The sequence below is a fragment of the Leucopleurus acutus genome (genome assembly GCF_964270905.1).
Source record: "Leucopleurus acutus genome assembly, chromosome: X".
Lineage (NCBI taxonomy): Eukaryota > Metazoa > Chordata > Mammalia > Artiodactyla > Delphinidae > Leucopleurus > Leucopleurus acutus.
The window spans coordinates 88,258,741-88,276,248 of NC_139148.1; the positions used below are offsets into that span (position 1 = coordinate 88,258,741).

Genomic DNA, 17,508 nt, shown 5'->3' on the forward strand with positions numbered 1-17,508 from the left:
TGAATACCAATTCTTCCTTCTTTATATTATTTTGGTGTGGGTGAGGTACAATGTCTAATCTTGCATGATATGGGTCTGAGGTTTCTTCCCTTCGATATGGCCACTGAGGGAATGAAGTGTTCACATCCAAACACTGGCTTTCTCCAGCACAGGGGTTACAGGGTGGTAGGATCATAAGGAGTAGTGCCTGGAGGGAAATCCTGTGATCATTCAGGGAATGATACCATTAAAACTTTATGATCAGGTAAATAGGATAAATGGAATACATATTTTGGAATATAAGCAGTAGTATGGCTGGGGGTGGGGGGTACAAGCAGGGATCCCAGGGGTAAGGGCATCAGTTCAGACAAAAGTTCTGGGACAAAGTGTTGGGAGTGGAAAGTACCACACAGGAGCCAGAGCAATTCTGAGGGAAGGCACACAAGTTAGTTGGAGATTAAAAAGAGAGACAGAGACAGAGAGAGAGTCAGGCTGCAGGGTTAGCATTTGCCTAGGATCATGAGAGCAAGGGAATTGAAAGCAAGAAATTGGCAGGAGAACAAGTGAATGGAAGACAAAGGCAGCATCTGAGCTGGCTAGGGAAGGAGGTGAAGGATGTGGAAGCCTGATGCTGTAGAGAGAGGAAGTAGAGGGGCCATGTGATGAGTTCCATTTTCCCTGCCCACGAGGGAACTCAAACAGCTTGGAGAGCCTGAATTGAGCCAGACAATGCAATTGTTGGTTTACATCTGAGTCTACCTCTATTCTTCACAGTGCAGCTGAGAAGTATACACTGTGATCTCTGTTCAGTTCTTTAGGTGAGAATGCCAAGATTGTCTCTGATCATTGAGGCACTACATGGAATTATTTCTTATGTAATGGCAATCATCTCCTTAGTTCATATTTTTAAAGACATTCACAAGCCAATATATGGATCCTTCATGTAAATGACATAAAGAACTGAAAAGTGGCAAGTGATAGGAAATAACTTATTCAAGACCCAAAAATGGAGGCATAATTTGTAAACTGGTGGTACCTCACCTGTGTGTTCAATTATACGATTGTAACTTGAAATTTGGTACTGCTATTATTTTAATTTCAAAAATTATGCCCGCTTGTTGTCTAAAGTGCAAAAATTACAGAAGTACAGAAAATAAGTTGTGCAAGTGTCCCTTTCAACTCTTGCCTGCAATTCTCTACTGCTAATTGCATTTATGAGAAAGGTCACACAGACCTGACCATAATGTGAGATTCCATGTTATTGTTGTTTGTTTGGAAGTGAAATTAAATGGCTCAAGCACATGAGAAATGCATGGGCAGACAGGCTGACTCTCCCCTACTCTAAGGTACTGAAGTGAGATCCCTCCCACAGTGCACCTTCAGAAAGGGAGAGGGGGCAGTACAGTGGATGGATGAGAATCCTTATGGAAGCATGGTGAGAGGTGTGAAAAGGCCTGTTTCTCATTCACCTGTATGCAAATCTTGAAATTGTTTACGGTATGGTCTTTGGAAATGATTATGGACAAGAAGTAAAACATGTTCATCCTCATCTTCCTCCTTCCTTACAAAGCCCTCCACTAGCCAGTCGGCATCCCTTGCAAAGCCTCTGTTGTTCCGGGTCATATGCCTGTTTCTGAGAGTGTCTAGGTAGAGCATTTGACTGAGTCACACTGCCTCCAAAAACCAATCCCTGGAAGCATATCACGTCCCCTCTCATCAGAATTTATTGACAAACTACCTATGGAGTCAAGCCTGATATATCTGCTAGGGATTGCCAGGGTCAATGGGGTCGGGCAGGAAGGCAACCAAGGCCTTTCAGGCCTGGACTCACTGGCTCATGATTGGGGCAGGGAACAGCAATGCAGAACACACAACATACAACATGCAACATCACTCTTTATTATGAAAACAAACAGCAATTGTGAGTGTGAAAAATACAGAAACAACTGACCCTTCAGTTGGCTATGTTACCCGGCCTACAAGGTAACTCTGGATTCTTTGTCGGCCAGGCCTCCAACCCTGTTCATGGGCATGGCCTGAGGCTGGAGAAAAGAGAAACAATGATGATATGGATGAAGACAAAGACGGCATCCAAGCACTCCTTTTAGGGGATTTCTTTGAAGGCCTCTTCTGGGATCTTGCACTTGGTCTGGAGAGAAGGAGTCGCGATGTCAGAAGAGCCAGCTCCCCAAGTTCCATTCTTAGGCCACCGGCCTCCACCTTCTTGGCCTCCCTGAAGGCCCAGAAACATTCATCTTTAACCCACTTGATTCCCAGACCTCACCTTGAGCATACTTAAGACCTGACCAGCTCTGGTGTAGTTCCATTCGTTGTCCTGAAGGTACCTGCAGTGGGAGAAAAACAGGTGATCTCCATTAGTACCACAGTAGAGTCACGCTGACCATGCAATGACACCGCTAAATCTATGCCACTTTCTTGCTGAGACACATGTACCAGTATGAACACTATGTGTAATGACGAAGAAAGACCCAGTGAAAAGCAAACCATCTATCACTAGCATTCATGCCCACTAGAATTCAAAACACAAAAGTAGAGCTGTGCAAAAGAACAAGGGAACTTAATATACACTGATCAAGGAAGATGTTCAAGAAAATAACAAGTGAAAATTTTTTTTGCTTTTGTTTTTGTTTTGTTTTCCCTTCCCCCTCCCCGTGTCCTCAAGTCCATTCTATGTCTGCATCTTTATTCCTGTCCTACCCTTAGGTTCGTCAGAATCTTTTTTTTTCTTTTAGATTCCATACTAGTCTTTTTTTTTAACATCTTTATTGGAATATAATTGTTTACAATGGCGTGTTAGTTTCTGCTTTCTAACAAAGTGAATCAGTTATACCTATACATATATCCCCATATCTCTTCCCTCTTGCGTCTCCCTCCCTCCCACCCTCCCTATCCCACCCCTCTGGGTGGTCACAAAGCACTGAGCTGATTTCCCTGTGCTATGCGGCTGCTTCCCACTAGCTATCGATTTTACATTTGGTAGTGTATATATGTCCATGCCACTCTCTCACTTTGTCACAGCTCACTCTTCCCCTTCCCCATATCCTCAAGTCCGTCCTCCAGTAAGTCTGTGTCTTTATTCCTGTCTTACCCCTAGGTTCCTCATGACCTTTTTTTTTTTTAGATTCCATATATATGTGTTAGCATACGGTATTTATTTTTCTCCTTCTGACTTACTTCACTCTGTATGACAGACTCTAGGTCCATCCACCTCACTACGAATAACTCAATTTTGTTTCTTTTTATGGCTGAGTAATATTACATTGTATATAAGTGCCACATCTTCTTTATCCATTCATCCGATGATGGGCACTTAGGTTGTTTCCATCTCTGGGCTATTGTAAATAGAGCTGCAATGAACATTGTGGTACATAACTCTTTTTGAATTATGGTTTTCTCAGGGTATATGCCCAGTAGTGGGATTGCTGGGTCATATGGTAGTTCTATTTGTAGTTTTTTAAGGAACCTCCATACTGTTCTCCATAGTGACTGTATCAATTTACATTCCCACCAACAGTGCAAGAGGGTTCCCTTTTCTCCACACCCTCTCCAGCATTTATTGTCTGTAGATTTTTTGATGATAGCCGTTAAGTGAAACATTTTTAAGTACAAATTTCCAGCCATCTTTTTTTGAGATGTAATGTACACACTATTTTAAAGAATACAAGTCAGTGCTTTTTAGGATATCCACAAGATTGTACAACTATCTAATTCCAAAATAGTTTTATCACCTTGAAAAGAAACTCCTTAACCATTAGTGATCACTCCCTATTCCTCCCCTTCCCCCAGAACCTGGCAACCACTAATCTGCTTTTGGTCCCTGTGGGTTTGCCGATTCTGGACATTTCACACTATATTCAACTTTTGTGACTGGCTTTTCACTTAGCATAATGTTTTCAAGGTTGATCATGTTATGACATATATCAGAACTGTACATTTTTATGAGTGAATAATATTCTACTATATGGATGTACCAGATTTATTCATCCATGCGTCAGCTAAAGGACATTTGGGTTGTTTCCACTTTTCGGCTATTATCAATAATGCTGCTATGAACGTTCCTGAACAAGTTTTAGAGTGAACGTATGTTCTCATTTCTCCTGGTAGATACTTGGGAGTAGGATTACTGGGTCATTTGGTAAATCCATGTTTAACATTTTGAGGAACTGCCAAATTTTTTTCCCAAAGTGAGTGCTCCACTGAACCTTGATACCTGTAATATATGAGAGTTCTAATTTCTCCACATCCTCACCTACGCTTATCTTTTGTTTCATTGATTAAAGCCATCTTAGCGTATGTGAAGTGGTTGTTCTGATTTGTATTTTCCTAATGATTAATGATGTTGAGCACGTTTTCATGTGCTTGTTGGTCACTTGTATACAATCTTTAGAGAAATATCTATTCAAATCCTTTCTCCATTTTTAAATGGGATATTTATCTTTTGATTGTTGAGTTGTGAAATCCTTCAATATTCTAGATAGTAGATCTTATCAGATACGAGATTTGCAAATATTTTCTCCCATTTTGTGGGTTGTATTTTCACTTTCTTGATAGTGTCCTTTAATGTATAGAAGATTTTACTTTTTTTTTTTTTTTTTTTTTGCGGTACGCGGGCCTCTCACTGTTGTGGCCTCTCCCGTTGCGGAGCACAGGCTCCGGACGTGCAGGCCCAGCAGCCATGGCTCATGGGCTCAGCCGCTCTGCAGCATGTGGGATCTTCCCAGACCGGGGCACAAACCTGTGTCCCCTGCATCGGCAGGTGGACTCTTAACCGCTGCGCCACCAGGGAAGCCCAGAAGTTTTTACTTTTGATGAAGAGCAATTTACTCGTTTCTTTGGTTGCTTGTGCTTTTGGTGTCATATACAAGAAACCGTTGCCTAATTCAAGGTCATGAAGATATACACCTCTGTTTTCATCTAAGTGTTTTTTTATATTTTATTGGAGTTAATTTACTTACAATGTTGTGTTAGTTTCAGTTATACAACAAAGTGAATCAGTTATATATAACTCCATTCTTTTTCGGATTCTTTTCCCATATAGGTTATTACAGAATATTGAGTAGAGTTCTTTGTGCTATACAGTAGGTCCTTATTAGTTATCTATTTTATATATAGTAGTGTGTATATGTTAATCCCAATCTCCTAATTTATCACTCCCCCCCCCACATTTCCCCTTTGGTAACCATAAGGTTTCATTTCGAGAACTGTGAGTCTGTTTCTGATTTGTAAATAAGTTCATTGGTATTGTTTTTATTATATTCCACATATAAGTGATATATGATATTTGTCTTTCTCTGTCTTACTTCACTTACCCAATCAAAAAATGGGCAGAAGATCTAAATAGACATTTCTCCAAAGAAGACATACAGATGGCCAAAAAGCACATGAAAAGATGCTCAACATAACTAATTATTAGAGAAATGCAAATCAAAACTACAATGAGGTGTCACCACACACGGGTCAGAATGGCCATCATCAAAAAATCTACAAACAATAAATGCTGGAGAGCGTGTGGAGAAAAGGGAACCCTCCTACACTGTTGGTGGGAATGTAAATTGATACAGCCACTATGGAGAACAGTACAGAGGTTCCTTAAAAAAACTAAAAATGGAGGTACTGTATGATCCAGCAATCCCACTCCTGAGCATATATCCAGAGAAAACCATAATTCGAAAAGATACATGCAGCCCAATGTTCATTTTAGCACTATGTACAATAGCCAAGACATGGAAGCAACCTAAATGTCCATCAACAGAGGAGTGGATAAAGAAAGTGTGGTACATATACACAATGGAATATTACTCAGCCATTAAAAAGAATGAAATAATGCCAGCTGCAGCAACATGGATGGACCTAGAGGTTATCATACTAAGTGAAAAAAGTCAGTAAGAGTTTTTACAGTTGTAGACTCTACATTAGGCCTTTGATCCATTTTGAGTCAATATTTGTATACGGTGTGTGATAGGGGTCAAAATTATTTTTTTTTTGCATGTTAATACCCATGTGTCCCAGAACCACCTGTTTAAAAGACTATTTTTTTCTCCATTAATTATTTTGGCACCTATTGAAAATTAATTGGCTACAAGTGTCAGGGTTTCATTCTCGACTCTCAGTTCTATTGCATTCACCAATCAAAAGTCAGTGTCATACAGTCTTGATTATAGTACCTTTGTAGTAAGTTTTGAAATTGTGAAGATCAGGACTTGTGAGTTCTCAACTTTATTCCCTTTCAATATTGCTTTGACTACTCTGAGTCTATTGCATTTCCATGTGAATTGTAGAATCACCTTATCAATTTCTGGAAAGGAGCCAACAGTGACTTTGATAGATATGGTGTAGACTCTGTAGACCACTTTGAATAGTATTACCATCTTAACAATATTAAGTCTTCCAGTCTACAAACACAGAATGTCCTTCCATATTTTTGAGGTTTTGTTTAAGTTATTCCAACAATGTTTTGAAGATTTTAAAGTATAAGTTTCTCACTTCTTTAGTTACATTTCTTTCTAAGTATTTATTCTTTTTGGTTCTACGATAAACCAAATTGTTTTCTTAATTTCAATTTAGGATTTTTCATTGTAAGTGCATAGAAATACAAATGATTTTTGTGTATTGATCTTATATCCTGAGATTCTGCTGAACTTGTTTGTGTATTCTTACAGTATCTTAGCAAATTTCTTAGGATTTTCCATATAAAAGATCATGTCATCTGAGCATAATATTATTTTTAAAATGTTTCACATATATCATCATAAAATTAGGATACGTTTTTCATGAGCTTCCTTTTTTTCTGGAAGCAAAATACCCAAATACTTATTTTTCCAAATTGTCTGTGTGTTCCCTTTTTAATTCCCTCATTCTCCCAGCTCTCTCTTATCCTCATGCACACAAAATACTCACTTCTGAGACCACTGGAGGTTCATTTCAGACTGAGTGGAGAAAGCTTGTACCATTTGCTGCTGCTCCCAGTAGAAACTGGGCATGGAGCTGGTGGAGGGTGTGGGTACTGGGATGGAGAATGTGCTCTTGCTCTTTTTAGGGCTGACATCCCATACAAACAGCTCATCATTCATGATGAAAAGACTGAAGGAAAAATGGTCACTCAGATAACTGGACAGGTGAACACCACCACACCCCTAACAACAATCTTGCTCCCACTGGCACTCAGCAACCAGATTCCTTCCACGTCCCTCCTGTGTCTGTCTCCCCGGTTCCTTGACTGGTACCTCTGCCCCTCCCCACAGAGCCCACCTTTGGAGAGACTGTCTTCCACCTTCACTCGATTTATAGGTTTATCCCCAACCCACGGGCAATTTTGTATTTACACTTTATCACACCCCAAGAGGTGGACAGTCTGATCCCCATTCTTGGAAGGAGACACTGAGTCACAGAGAGGTCATGCGACTTGACCAAGGTCACAGAGCGAGTGAGTGTTAGGTCAAGGAGATAATGCATAGGCCGATTCCAGAGCCCATGCTCTTCTTAACCACTAGGCTACACTGCTCTTGGGATCCCCCTGCTGGCTTTCCACAATACCGAGTAAACCTAAGATCTGCACCACCACATTCCCACGCCCCCGAGCCCAGGCTGGGATGGACATTCCCACCCACAACAGGGCTCTCACCTGGAATAGCTGGCAGGGGTAGTGGTGAAGGTCCGGGTGAAGGCACGCAAACAGCCCTGAGAACTTCCTTCCACTTCAACAGCAAACAAACAACAGTACCCCTTACAGCTGCATGTGCTGTACACGCTCACACTGCGGTCCCCAGTCAGGGTGTGACTGGACACTCATGCTGAGAGGGCAGTTGTTCACGGGGGCCAGGGTGTCGGGAATGGGGAGGGCAACTATAGGAGCAGTCTGCGCCCAGTGACAGGGCCCCTGACGACCACCACACAAGTTCACGGGGTGCATTTTTCACAGCCGCCCAAGAGGTGGATACTACTACCCCATTGTGCAAATGCGGAAACTGCGAGGCTAATTAACGGCCCAAGTTCTCAGAGTAAGTATTTGGGTTGAGAGCCACCAAACTCCACAGCCTGTGTCCCCAACACCCAGGGTGTGGAGGGCAGACAGGCACGGACAGAGCTCAGACTTGGGTGTTCTGTGAAAAGACTGAGGGTTGGAGAACATAGAGAGGAAGGGGAGGGAGGGGAGGGGAGGGGAGGGAAGAGAGGGGAGGGGAGGGGAGGGGGGGAGGAGGGGGAGGGAAATGAAGGGATGGGAAGGGAAGGGAAGGGAGGGGAAGGGAAAGGAAGGGAAGAGAAGGGAAGGGAAGAGAAAGGGAGGGAAGGGAGGGGAAGGGAAAGGAGGGGAAAGGCAGGTAAGGGAAGGGAAGGGCAAGGAAGGGAAGTGAAGGGGTCAGGGAAGAGAAGGGAAGGGAAGGGAAGGGAAGGGAAGGCGACGGAGGGGTCAGAGAAGCTGGGTGGTTAAGGGAATGAGCCTGGCCACGGGAAGGGAGCAGTGGGGAATCTGGGGAGGGGGGTCTACACACACTCACCTTCCTTGAACACTCCGCAGACGGAGAAGCAGAGCATCGATTCCTGAAAGGGAAGAGCCCAGGCGCCCAGTCACCACCTCCACCTCCCACCCACCTGCGGCTTCCTGGGCCCACGCGAGGGAGGAAGCAGGCGCTCACCGTCTGGAACCACGTGTCCACCACGAAGGAGCTGAAGGCATGCTGAGTCTTGGGCAACACACAGAGAGTGTGCACAATGACACGTTTTGTGTGCTTCAGCAGCTGGACCCGCAGGTCTGTGAGGGGAGGGGAAGCGAGTGAAGGTCAGGGGCTGCCACGCCCTGGGCCCTATGATTGACCCCTTCACCGCCCTTTCCCACCCAGTCTTCCCATCACACACTCACAGGGGTCCTTGAGCTTCTTCATATTCCTGCTGTCCTTGAAATACTCGCACAAGCTGCTTGTAGGAGACAAAGAGCAACAGTGGGTGGTGGGTGTTTGCAGGAGCTGGCCTGTGTCTGCTGGGGGGCCACACAGCCCGGGAGCACAGCCTGTGCTGTCATACTCACGGGGCTGGGTCCTCGGGGTGGAAGGGAATCGTCAGGGAGAAGCAGGCCTCCTCGTGATAAGCACCCGCGAGAACCTGTCTGTCTCCATAGTCATGGATCAAGTAGTACCTAAGGAGGAGCAATGAAGACAGTCTATCTCTGTGGTCTGGACCTCAAATTGACTTGAAAACTCCCCTGAGCAGACCTGTGCTCAGGTGGCCTCACCTGTCCTAGCCCTCCTCCCGTTGCTCAGCTTCCCTGAGGTACTTACTGCTGCAGGAATTGCAGGACTAGGCTCTTCAGCTCATCAGATCCAAAGTAGCTTCCCTGGAATCAAATGGCACTTGAGACTATGCAGTAGATAAAGCCTCCCTGCAACACCCCAAATGTTGTTTGATCCTCTTCCTCACCTTGCAGAGCTTTACTATGTAGGGAGTGTCAACGTCAACGGTCACTGGTGACGGTAACTCCTGGCCATCCTGGAGAAGGGAAGAGGAAGTCAGGAGTGGAGACCAGGGGAGTGGCCCTGGATGATCCGGGAAAAGGATGGGCCCAGGAGGGTGAGGGTCAGAGGTCAGGTGTGAAAGGGACCTGGAAATTCCGTGGGAAAGCTTACAGTGGATGTCTTCATCATGAGGTCCTGAAAGTCTCTAGTGTTATATTCAAATTGTGTGTGTGCGTGTGTGTATTTATGGGTATTTTTCCAGCAAGTATATCCATGTCATTTTCAGGAGTCCATGTCCCCCAAAATGGTTAAGGTTCTGATGCTAATATGTGATCTAGGCAAGGCCCAAAGGGATTGAGGGCAGGTGCAGAGGCCACCGACATTCGTAAGAGACAATGATTTACGTAGGCACTTACCAGGCGTAACAACTTCGGGAAACATTCTCTGATGGCCCTGTACAAAACCAAAAATAGAGAAGAGGTGGTTGATAGTTCAAGGCTGCAATGCTTCCTTTGAGTTAAAACAATAATACCATAAACAGAGATCAGTGTGTTCTGGCCAATCCAGCAGCACCCTTTGCCCACCTCTGCTCCTGATTTTAAGGGTTTTCAGTCCACTTGCCTGTTGAGCACTGAGCATCTGTCATCTTACTGTCTGAAAGGCACTGTCTCCTCATCTCTTTCAGTACCTTCACTTTAGTATTCCTCCCCTCCCTCCCTTCCTCTCCTTCGCCTTGGTAGCTCCCACCCAGACTACTCGGACTCCCTTCTCCAGTGCCACAGGGACCAGCATTTCAAATCCATGCTGCAGGGCTTCCTTCTCCTCCCTCCCTTCCTCCAGGGCCCCACTGAAGGCTGTGGGGAGAAGAGGGGATGGAGTGGGAGCCCGGGGCTCTGCTACCTCACTGGGGGTCCAGCACTCTGGCAAGACCCCGACACCCCCAGGGATGGCCCAGGATGCTGGGACAGTGAGGTGAGTGAGGTGGGCTCAGGGAGGGAGATGGAGGGAATGAAGACAGAAAGGGAGTGAAGGTAGGAAAGGAGAGATGAGAGAGACATAGGGGCACAGAGACAAGGGAGAGAGAGAAAACAAAGGGAAGGAAAAGAAGCTCTCCAGTGGTCGGGGTCAGGGAAGAAGAGAGAAGAAAGGGGAAAAGGCACACCTGTTGCAGCTCTTCACCTGCCCCAGAATCGCCCAGACACACCAGGTAGGAATGGAAAATATGCACATGTTGGGCTGGGGGCCCACTGGATGCTGGCTGAAACTTTGTCACCTGTGTGAGCTCAGCCAGACTTGGGCACGGGAAACCGAGCAGCCATGGGGGCAGATCTTCCTCAGAAGGAGGAAAGGGTCAGGTCCCAGCTCAGTATGGGGTTGAGGATCGGTGGCCCCCTCTGATAATCACTGTCTTCTCTCCCGATGACCCCTGCACCTCACTGAGTTGGTTCTTTATCTGAGGAATCATACCTGTCTCAGGCTGCCCAGGGCTCCTGTGAAGGACCAGGCGGGATGATGTGATGTGTGCAGGGAGGGATGGGAAGTGCCCCTCAGAGGCCTGTCCTTCTGTCTCCTCTACCACTTCTGCCCTCTGCCTTCCACCCCTGTCTCAGGAAGCCCTCTGATCACTGGCGTGAGCCCACGTCTGGCCCCTTGACTCAGGGAGCCCTGTTTTTTCCCAAGGAGGTCCAGCTCCTGGCACTGGGCCAGCAGAATGGATGTCATGACAGCAGCCACCCATGGCCTCAGCCCTCAGCATGGCGCAGGAAAGCCCCCATGTCAACCTGGGAGAGGAGGGGTGATCCCTTTGGAGGAAGGGGAAGAGGGCCCCTCTCAGAACGGGGGAGGCAAACCCCATCTCAGCATGAAGAAGGAAGGCTTCTCTCAGCAAGAAGCCCTGGACAGGAGGACCCTTCTCAGTCCAGAGCGCCAGCATCTGGATCAAGGCTGGTCGCTCCTGGTCCTGGTGAGGAGGAGAAGCCCTGCTTCCTGGGGCACACTCTTGGGAGGCCTTGCTGGAATATAGCTGGGCGCAGAGAGCTGGAAACAGACCCCAGAGCGCCTGCAGAGGTGAGCAGGTCAGGGGAAGGAAACTCCTCACCGGTGATAGGCACAGAGAGAGCAGAAGGTGGGGCCTGTGATCCTCCCAGAAGACCAGGGCTGCCACCTTTGGCAAAGGGGCACTGTCACAGATAGTCTAGGCTCCCATGGCTGAAGGTCACCAAGAAGGGTGACAGGGTGTTCACACTGACCTTACATAGGTGGACTGGTCTGGGAAGGTGTCACACAATGGGTTCCCTTGCAGCCACAGCTCTTCAAGCTTCAGCCCTTGCATCTTGTTCAACTCCCACACAGACGTCAGCTGAGAAATATGGGGCGGAAGTGGGAAAAGGAATCCCAGGGAAAGAGGGACATCCGGATCCCTGCACCCCCAGAACCCTCCCTCCCACACAGGTACCTTCACCTGCCTCCTGTCATCACTCTGATGGCCACTAACATGCCCGCCCCTACTCTCAACCCAACTTTGACCTGGCTCCCTCTTCTCACCTCATTTGTGGAGAGGTTCAGGATCTTGACCGTGGGGGCCATCTGTATAATGTCAGACAGGCCATTCAGCTGGTACAGTTTGTTGTTGCTCAAGTTCAAGGACAACAGCTTTGGGGCAAGAAGAGGTAGAGTGAAGGTTACTATCTAGGACCTTGGAGCCAAATCTGCCCTCCTCCCCATCTCTTCCACCCCCTACCCTAATACCAGCACTGGGCCTACAGCCTCACCTCAGGGAAATTCTTTTCGATGACCTGCAGGGTGGCAGTCATGCAGCTTCTTCGATTCAGAAATATATCAATATCATAGCCCACCAAGTCTTCAGGAAGGAGAGGGGAGGGAATCAGATGGCTGAGTGGGGTGTGGGGCCAGCACCAGCCCCTCCCCACGTTACCATCCCTAAGTCTCCCTCCAGGAAGACCCCTCTGCCCTCACCCGCCCTAGAATTACTGCTGTCAGCCGTACCTCGGTCAAGGCGGAGCCTCTGGAGGTCAAGAGTTTGCTGGGAGACATCAAATCGTTTGCTCAAGGTCAGCTGCGGAGAGAGAGATGGAGAGAGCCGCTCTGAGGCTGTGGTGGTGGCAGGGAAATCGGGGGCGAGGGCGATGGGGGTCTGGAGGAAGGAGAGGTGGGTCTGAGCGCTGGCACACTACTCGCCGTGAGTCTCCATTACCTTTAGCTGCTCCATTTCTTCTGGCTTCAACTTATCCCGCACAAAGTAGGGAACAGCGGAGGGCCTGACAAAGACAGGTATCTGCAGGAAGAAGAGGTGGGGTAAGCACCAGGAACTTTAGTTCCAAAGAAGCAAACCAGGGGCTTCCCTGGTGGCGCAGTGGTGGAGAGTCTGCCTGCCGATGCAGGGACACGGGTTCGTGCCCCGATTCGGGAGGATCCCACGTGCCGCGGAGTGGCTGGGACCGTGAGCCGCGTCCGGATCCTGTGCTCCGTGACGGGAGAGGCCACAATGGTGAGAGGTCCGCGTACCGCAAAACAAACAAACAAACAAACAAAAAAAACCCAGCCCCTGGCCTGTACTCCAACTTCAGGGTGAGGTACACGTAACGCCCTCAACACACACCTTTCCTCTCTCCTCGTCATGTATCTTGTAGCTGACATCCATCAATGCAGAGGCAGTGCTAGCTTCCTGTACAAAGAATCGAGCCCCATTTTTCACAAAGTGGAACTACAGGGATTGAATGCAACAGCAATAGTTTCAGAAGCCAACAGACCCTGCTGAACCAGGTCTCTCTCTCTCCCCCTTCCCTGTTCCCACGCGTCTGGCTTCGGCATCCTCTCTTACGTCCACTGGAGTGAAGGGGACACTGCAATGTCTCTGGATTGAGTTCATTAGCCATGTCCTGTTATACTTTATCCCATAAGGAACCTAAGGATGAAAAGAAGCGATGGGAGAGAGGACAGACAACAGGGAATTTAGGTTGGAGGATGAACCTTTTCCTGTTCTTTTCCGGTCTTCTACTGAGCTTGAAAGGGCTTGTAAAGAAGGGACCACTGGCATGATTTCTTACGGGTGTGTGTAATATAGATTTCCTAAATACTCTTTCTCTCCAGTCAAACTCTCTTCCACATAATCAAGGTCACAGAGATGATGTTCCTTTTATCAATTTCCAGGAGATCCTACCCAGCGCACACACAGCTTGCCCCTCAGACAAGGTCTCCAGAGGCTCGACCCTCCGTCTCCCACACTCAGCTTGCCAAGCTGAGACCTCCAATGTGGAGTTGCTCCATATCCTTGGCAGTAGTTTCCATCTGCTTTGAGACAGGCTCCTCCGTTCTCCTCACGGTCAGCCTGCTCCCTGTACATTGCTTCTCTGAACCTGCCCTTAGATGAACAAGACTGTTAACTCCTGGTAATAAAAAGGACAGATTACAAACTGTCCCCAGTGAAAGAAACCAGCATCTCTACATGAGACCAACACAGCTCCCCCTGCCTTTTCTCTCCTGCGCATTCCGTACATTTTACAGGATACTCACTGTGACCCTGAACCAGCTCCCTGGGGTTCCATCTTGTGTGTTCTCCCCCATTTCTCTCTCCAGAGGTTTTCTGTTTCTCCACATAGTAGTATGCATGTGGTCTTCACTGTGCCATCTCACTCCTCTCTTGTTGCCTGGGATGGTACAGGGAGAGCTGCAGGGGGGATGTGGAGAGAAGGCGGGTGAGTGGCCATAAGTGCTAAGAAAGTCTGCTGTACACCCTCGTGTCTTTGACACCAGCACTACAATTAGGATTGCTCAACCATTATTTCACTTCTAGCATGCCTCAGATTTGCAGTGAGAGAAGAAAAACAAGTCCACGGAGCGTGAGAGAGGTGCATAGTCCCAGGGGCTGCTGTGCACAAACCCTGCTGCCCGGTCACTTACTGTCTTACTTCGGGGTCCTCCTGGACATCCCTCTTCACCACGTTTCCATCATCCTCCTGGAGGTGTGAGGGCTGAGGCTCACATCTATCGTGTTCATAATGAGGGCCTCTCTCGCCAGAATTACCTGGGAAAGAACTCCAGCCTTTCTTTCTTCCTTGAGGTGGTCTACCACCATCACTGTATTCTGAAAAGAGGAACAAAAATACAAGTTTGCAGACACATCTGTCGTCCACTTACCACATTCCATGTCTTAGGCTAACAGCATGGTAGGGCAGGCAAAGTGCCAACCTGGCCTAAGGGACCAGTCCCACAAGCCTCAGAAAGGACACTCTTCTGCCTGTGCAGAGAAGACAGCCTTATCCGACAGATGGCACTATCAGGGGAAGAATCGAGGAGGAGCAGGATGAGGAAGAGGACGACAAGGAGGACAAAGAGGGAGGAGGGAGGAGAGGACAACTGCGCTGAAACTTTTAAAACAGTGGAGCAGGACTGATAAAGAACCGAGGTGTATGCATCCATGGGTTAGACTGGACACTAGTCATAGAGATACCAGGAAGGCCCCCTGAATCTTGCCTTCTCTCAGGACTTTCCAGCAACCACACCAATACCTCTCTCGTGCTTCCCAAATCCAATGAGCCACCAAACCGATTCCACTAACAACCAGCAAGCTAGCTGGACTTCCTTTGCCAGTGCACTTGGAGCTTTAATGTCAGGTGGCACTGATGTAACGGCCTCCTGAACTGTCTCCCTCCCTCCAGCATTGCCCTGAACAATACTGTTTGAAAGAGCCAGAGTGAGCTCTCTATTGGGCCAGCCTGAAATGCCTTTCAGCTCAGCAGGCAACTCTTCCTAATTTCAGCACTTTTTTAACAAGGGTGTGAATGATAACCTGGAATGATGTGTCAACCAGCATTTGCAAGTGTTTAGGGATTCTTCTTTTTGCTTTCTATTACTGTTTTCTAATTTGATTCCATCATGGCCAGGGAACACACTCTGGGAGATTTCAAGTCTTCCTTTTTTATTTTTTTAAATAATTGTATTTCTTTATTTATGGCAGTGTTGGGTCTTCTTTGCTGCACACGGGCTTTCTCTACTTGAGGCGAGCGGGGGCTACTCTTCGTTGTGGTGCACGGGCTTCCCGTTTCGGCGGCTTCTCGTCGCGGAGCTTGGGCTCTAGGCACGCGGGATTCAGTAGCTGTGGCACGCGGGCTCAGTAGTTGTGGCTCGAGGGCTCTAGAGCGCAGGCTCAGTAGTTCAAGCGCACGGGCTTAGCTGCTCCGCGGCATGTCGGATCTTCCTGACCGGGACTCAAACCTGCGTCCCCTGCACTGGAAGGCGGATTCTTAACCACTGCGCCACCAGGAAAGTCCCTCAATTCTTTTTGAATTTACTGACGCTTGTCTGATGGTCGAGGAGATGGTCTAACTTGGTGAATGTTACAGAGACCCTCAGGGAAAAAAACTGTATTCTGCTGTTGTTGCGCAGACTGTTCTATTTATGTCATGCAGATCTCATTAGTTTACTGTGTTAATCAGGTCTCCTATATCCTTGCTGATTTTCTCTCTAGTAATTCTGTCACTTGCTAAGGGGGAGGTGGGTGTGGAAAGCTCCCACTATAAATATAGACCTGTCTCTTTCTCCTTTCGGCTCCACCAGTTTTTCCTTCATGTACTTTGAGGCTCCATTGTTTGGTGCGTACACATTTAGGAACTTTATGTCTCCCTGGTGTACTGATCCTTTCACCATTCTGTAAGGCCTCTCTTTGGCTCTTGTTCATTTTCTTTACTCTGACATCTACTGTACTGGATACTGAAGCTACAGGCACGCTTAGAAAGTGTCCTGGGTATACCTCACCTTGTATTCACTCCTAGCAGTTGTGTTGCTGTTCACCCCTCCACCCACAAATTCTCCCCTCCAGCATATCTAATTCACCATGTCAAAAGATTTGGAAGTTTTTCCGCACCTGCAGAAATAAGATCGCGTCAATTCTCTCTCCCATGGGTGGATTCACTAAGGGTATTTTATTTTTAACGCATTCCACTGAAACAGTGAACCAGCAGATAATCATACTAGTGGCTTGTGGGGAGGGAGGATTATGGTAATTACACTGTTAGAAACCAGCTTCCGTTGGGTTGTAATACTTAAGGTTCTCTAGGTTTGTGTGCTGTGCCTTTTGTACATTAACTATTCCATGTTGTCTCAGGGCACGCTTATGAGTAAAGATCCGCCCACTGCTGATCACTCCACGATGGAGTGATTACGACCAGGCCTCAGATAAACTCCTCTGGGGAGCCCTTGCGTTCCCTGTGTGGCCCGCTGTCAGGGCAATCCTGCTACTCACAACCTTGGGACTTTCCCTGTGTGGCACTGGAAGTGAAAGGAAACACAGATAGGGCATTTGACCCACAAATGCCACTTGCTCAGTCCCCAAACCTCGGAGGGGGCCTGGCGTGCTCTCTTTCTCCCACACTCCACATCCAACTGGTCAGGAGATTCTCTCGGCCCCTCTCTCAAAGTATGTCCAGAAGCCAGCCACTTCTCACCACCTTCATTACCACCACCCTGGCCAAGATACCAACAGCTACCTCCTGGACTGTACTGCTGTCCAGCTGGCCCCTCTGCTTTCATCCTGGCTCCCTTACCTGTCTCTTTTCAACCCAGGAGCAGAGCGCAAGTCAAATCATTTCACTCCTCTGCTCAACACCACATAACAGTGGTTTGAAGCCCACCAACATGTTCAAAAGCCAGGAGTTCATAATGACACTCATCAACAATAACAACAACAAAGAGGAACCTTACTGGTGACCTTTGGAGAATGCCGGGCAACCAACTCGTTTTCAGGAAAATCCAGCAATGAAAGGGAAAAATTCACATTTTAAAGGGAGCAGTAAGGGCATGTGGTCTACATACAGTGTATAGGAAGAGTCAGAGTCATTTGCAAGAACCCACTTTCCTTCCGAAATAACGTTGCCGAGGGGAAAGCGTAAAAGGGAGCTATATGACAGCTACCGCAGTCCCCCGGCTGACCAACTACGTCGGGTGCCTGAACAGGGCTAGAGACCTCTCTCATCAAGGTGATTCAGACACAAGCAATCTCAGACATCGACTTGTCAAGTATTTGATAGAATAATCCAGTGAAGCT

The 17,508-nt window shown here is 47.4% G+C and overlaps 1 protein-coding gene across 1 annotated transcript; it reads right to left on the reverse strand.

Moving 5' to 3' along the window:
• Positions 1 to 1,955: 1,955 nt before the first annotated feature.
• LOC309978021 (nuclear RNA export factor 2-like) lies at positions 1,956 to 14,613 on the reverse strand (the record flags this gene model as incomplete). Its single annotated transcript, XM_082864385.1, has 19 exons — positions 1,956 to 2,021; positions 2,264 to 2,324; positions 6,898 to 7,080; positions 7,622 to 7,694; positions 8,496 to 8,538; positions 8,634 to 8,749; positions 8,858 to 8,916; positions 9,023 to 9,130; positions 9,273 to 9,328; positions 9,412 to 9,534; positions 9,863 to 9,899; positions 11,696 to 11,826; positions 11,991 to 12,098; positions 12,218 to 12,306; positions 12,453 to 12,522; positions 12,661 to 12,741; positions 13,066 to 13,170; positions 14,375 to 14,550; positions 14,604 to 14,613. 19 exons carry the CDS (start codon positions 14,611 to 14,613, stop codon positions 1,956 to 1,958), a joined length of 1,695 nt encoding a protein of 564 aa, XP_082720511.1.
• Between the last annotated feature and the right edge of the window lie 2,895 nt (positions 14,614 to 17,508).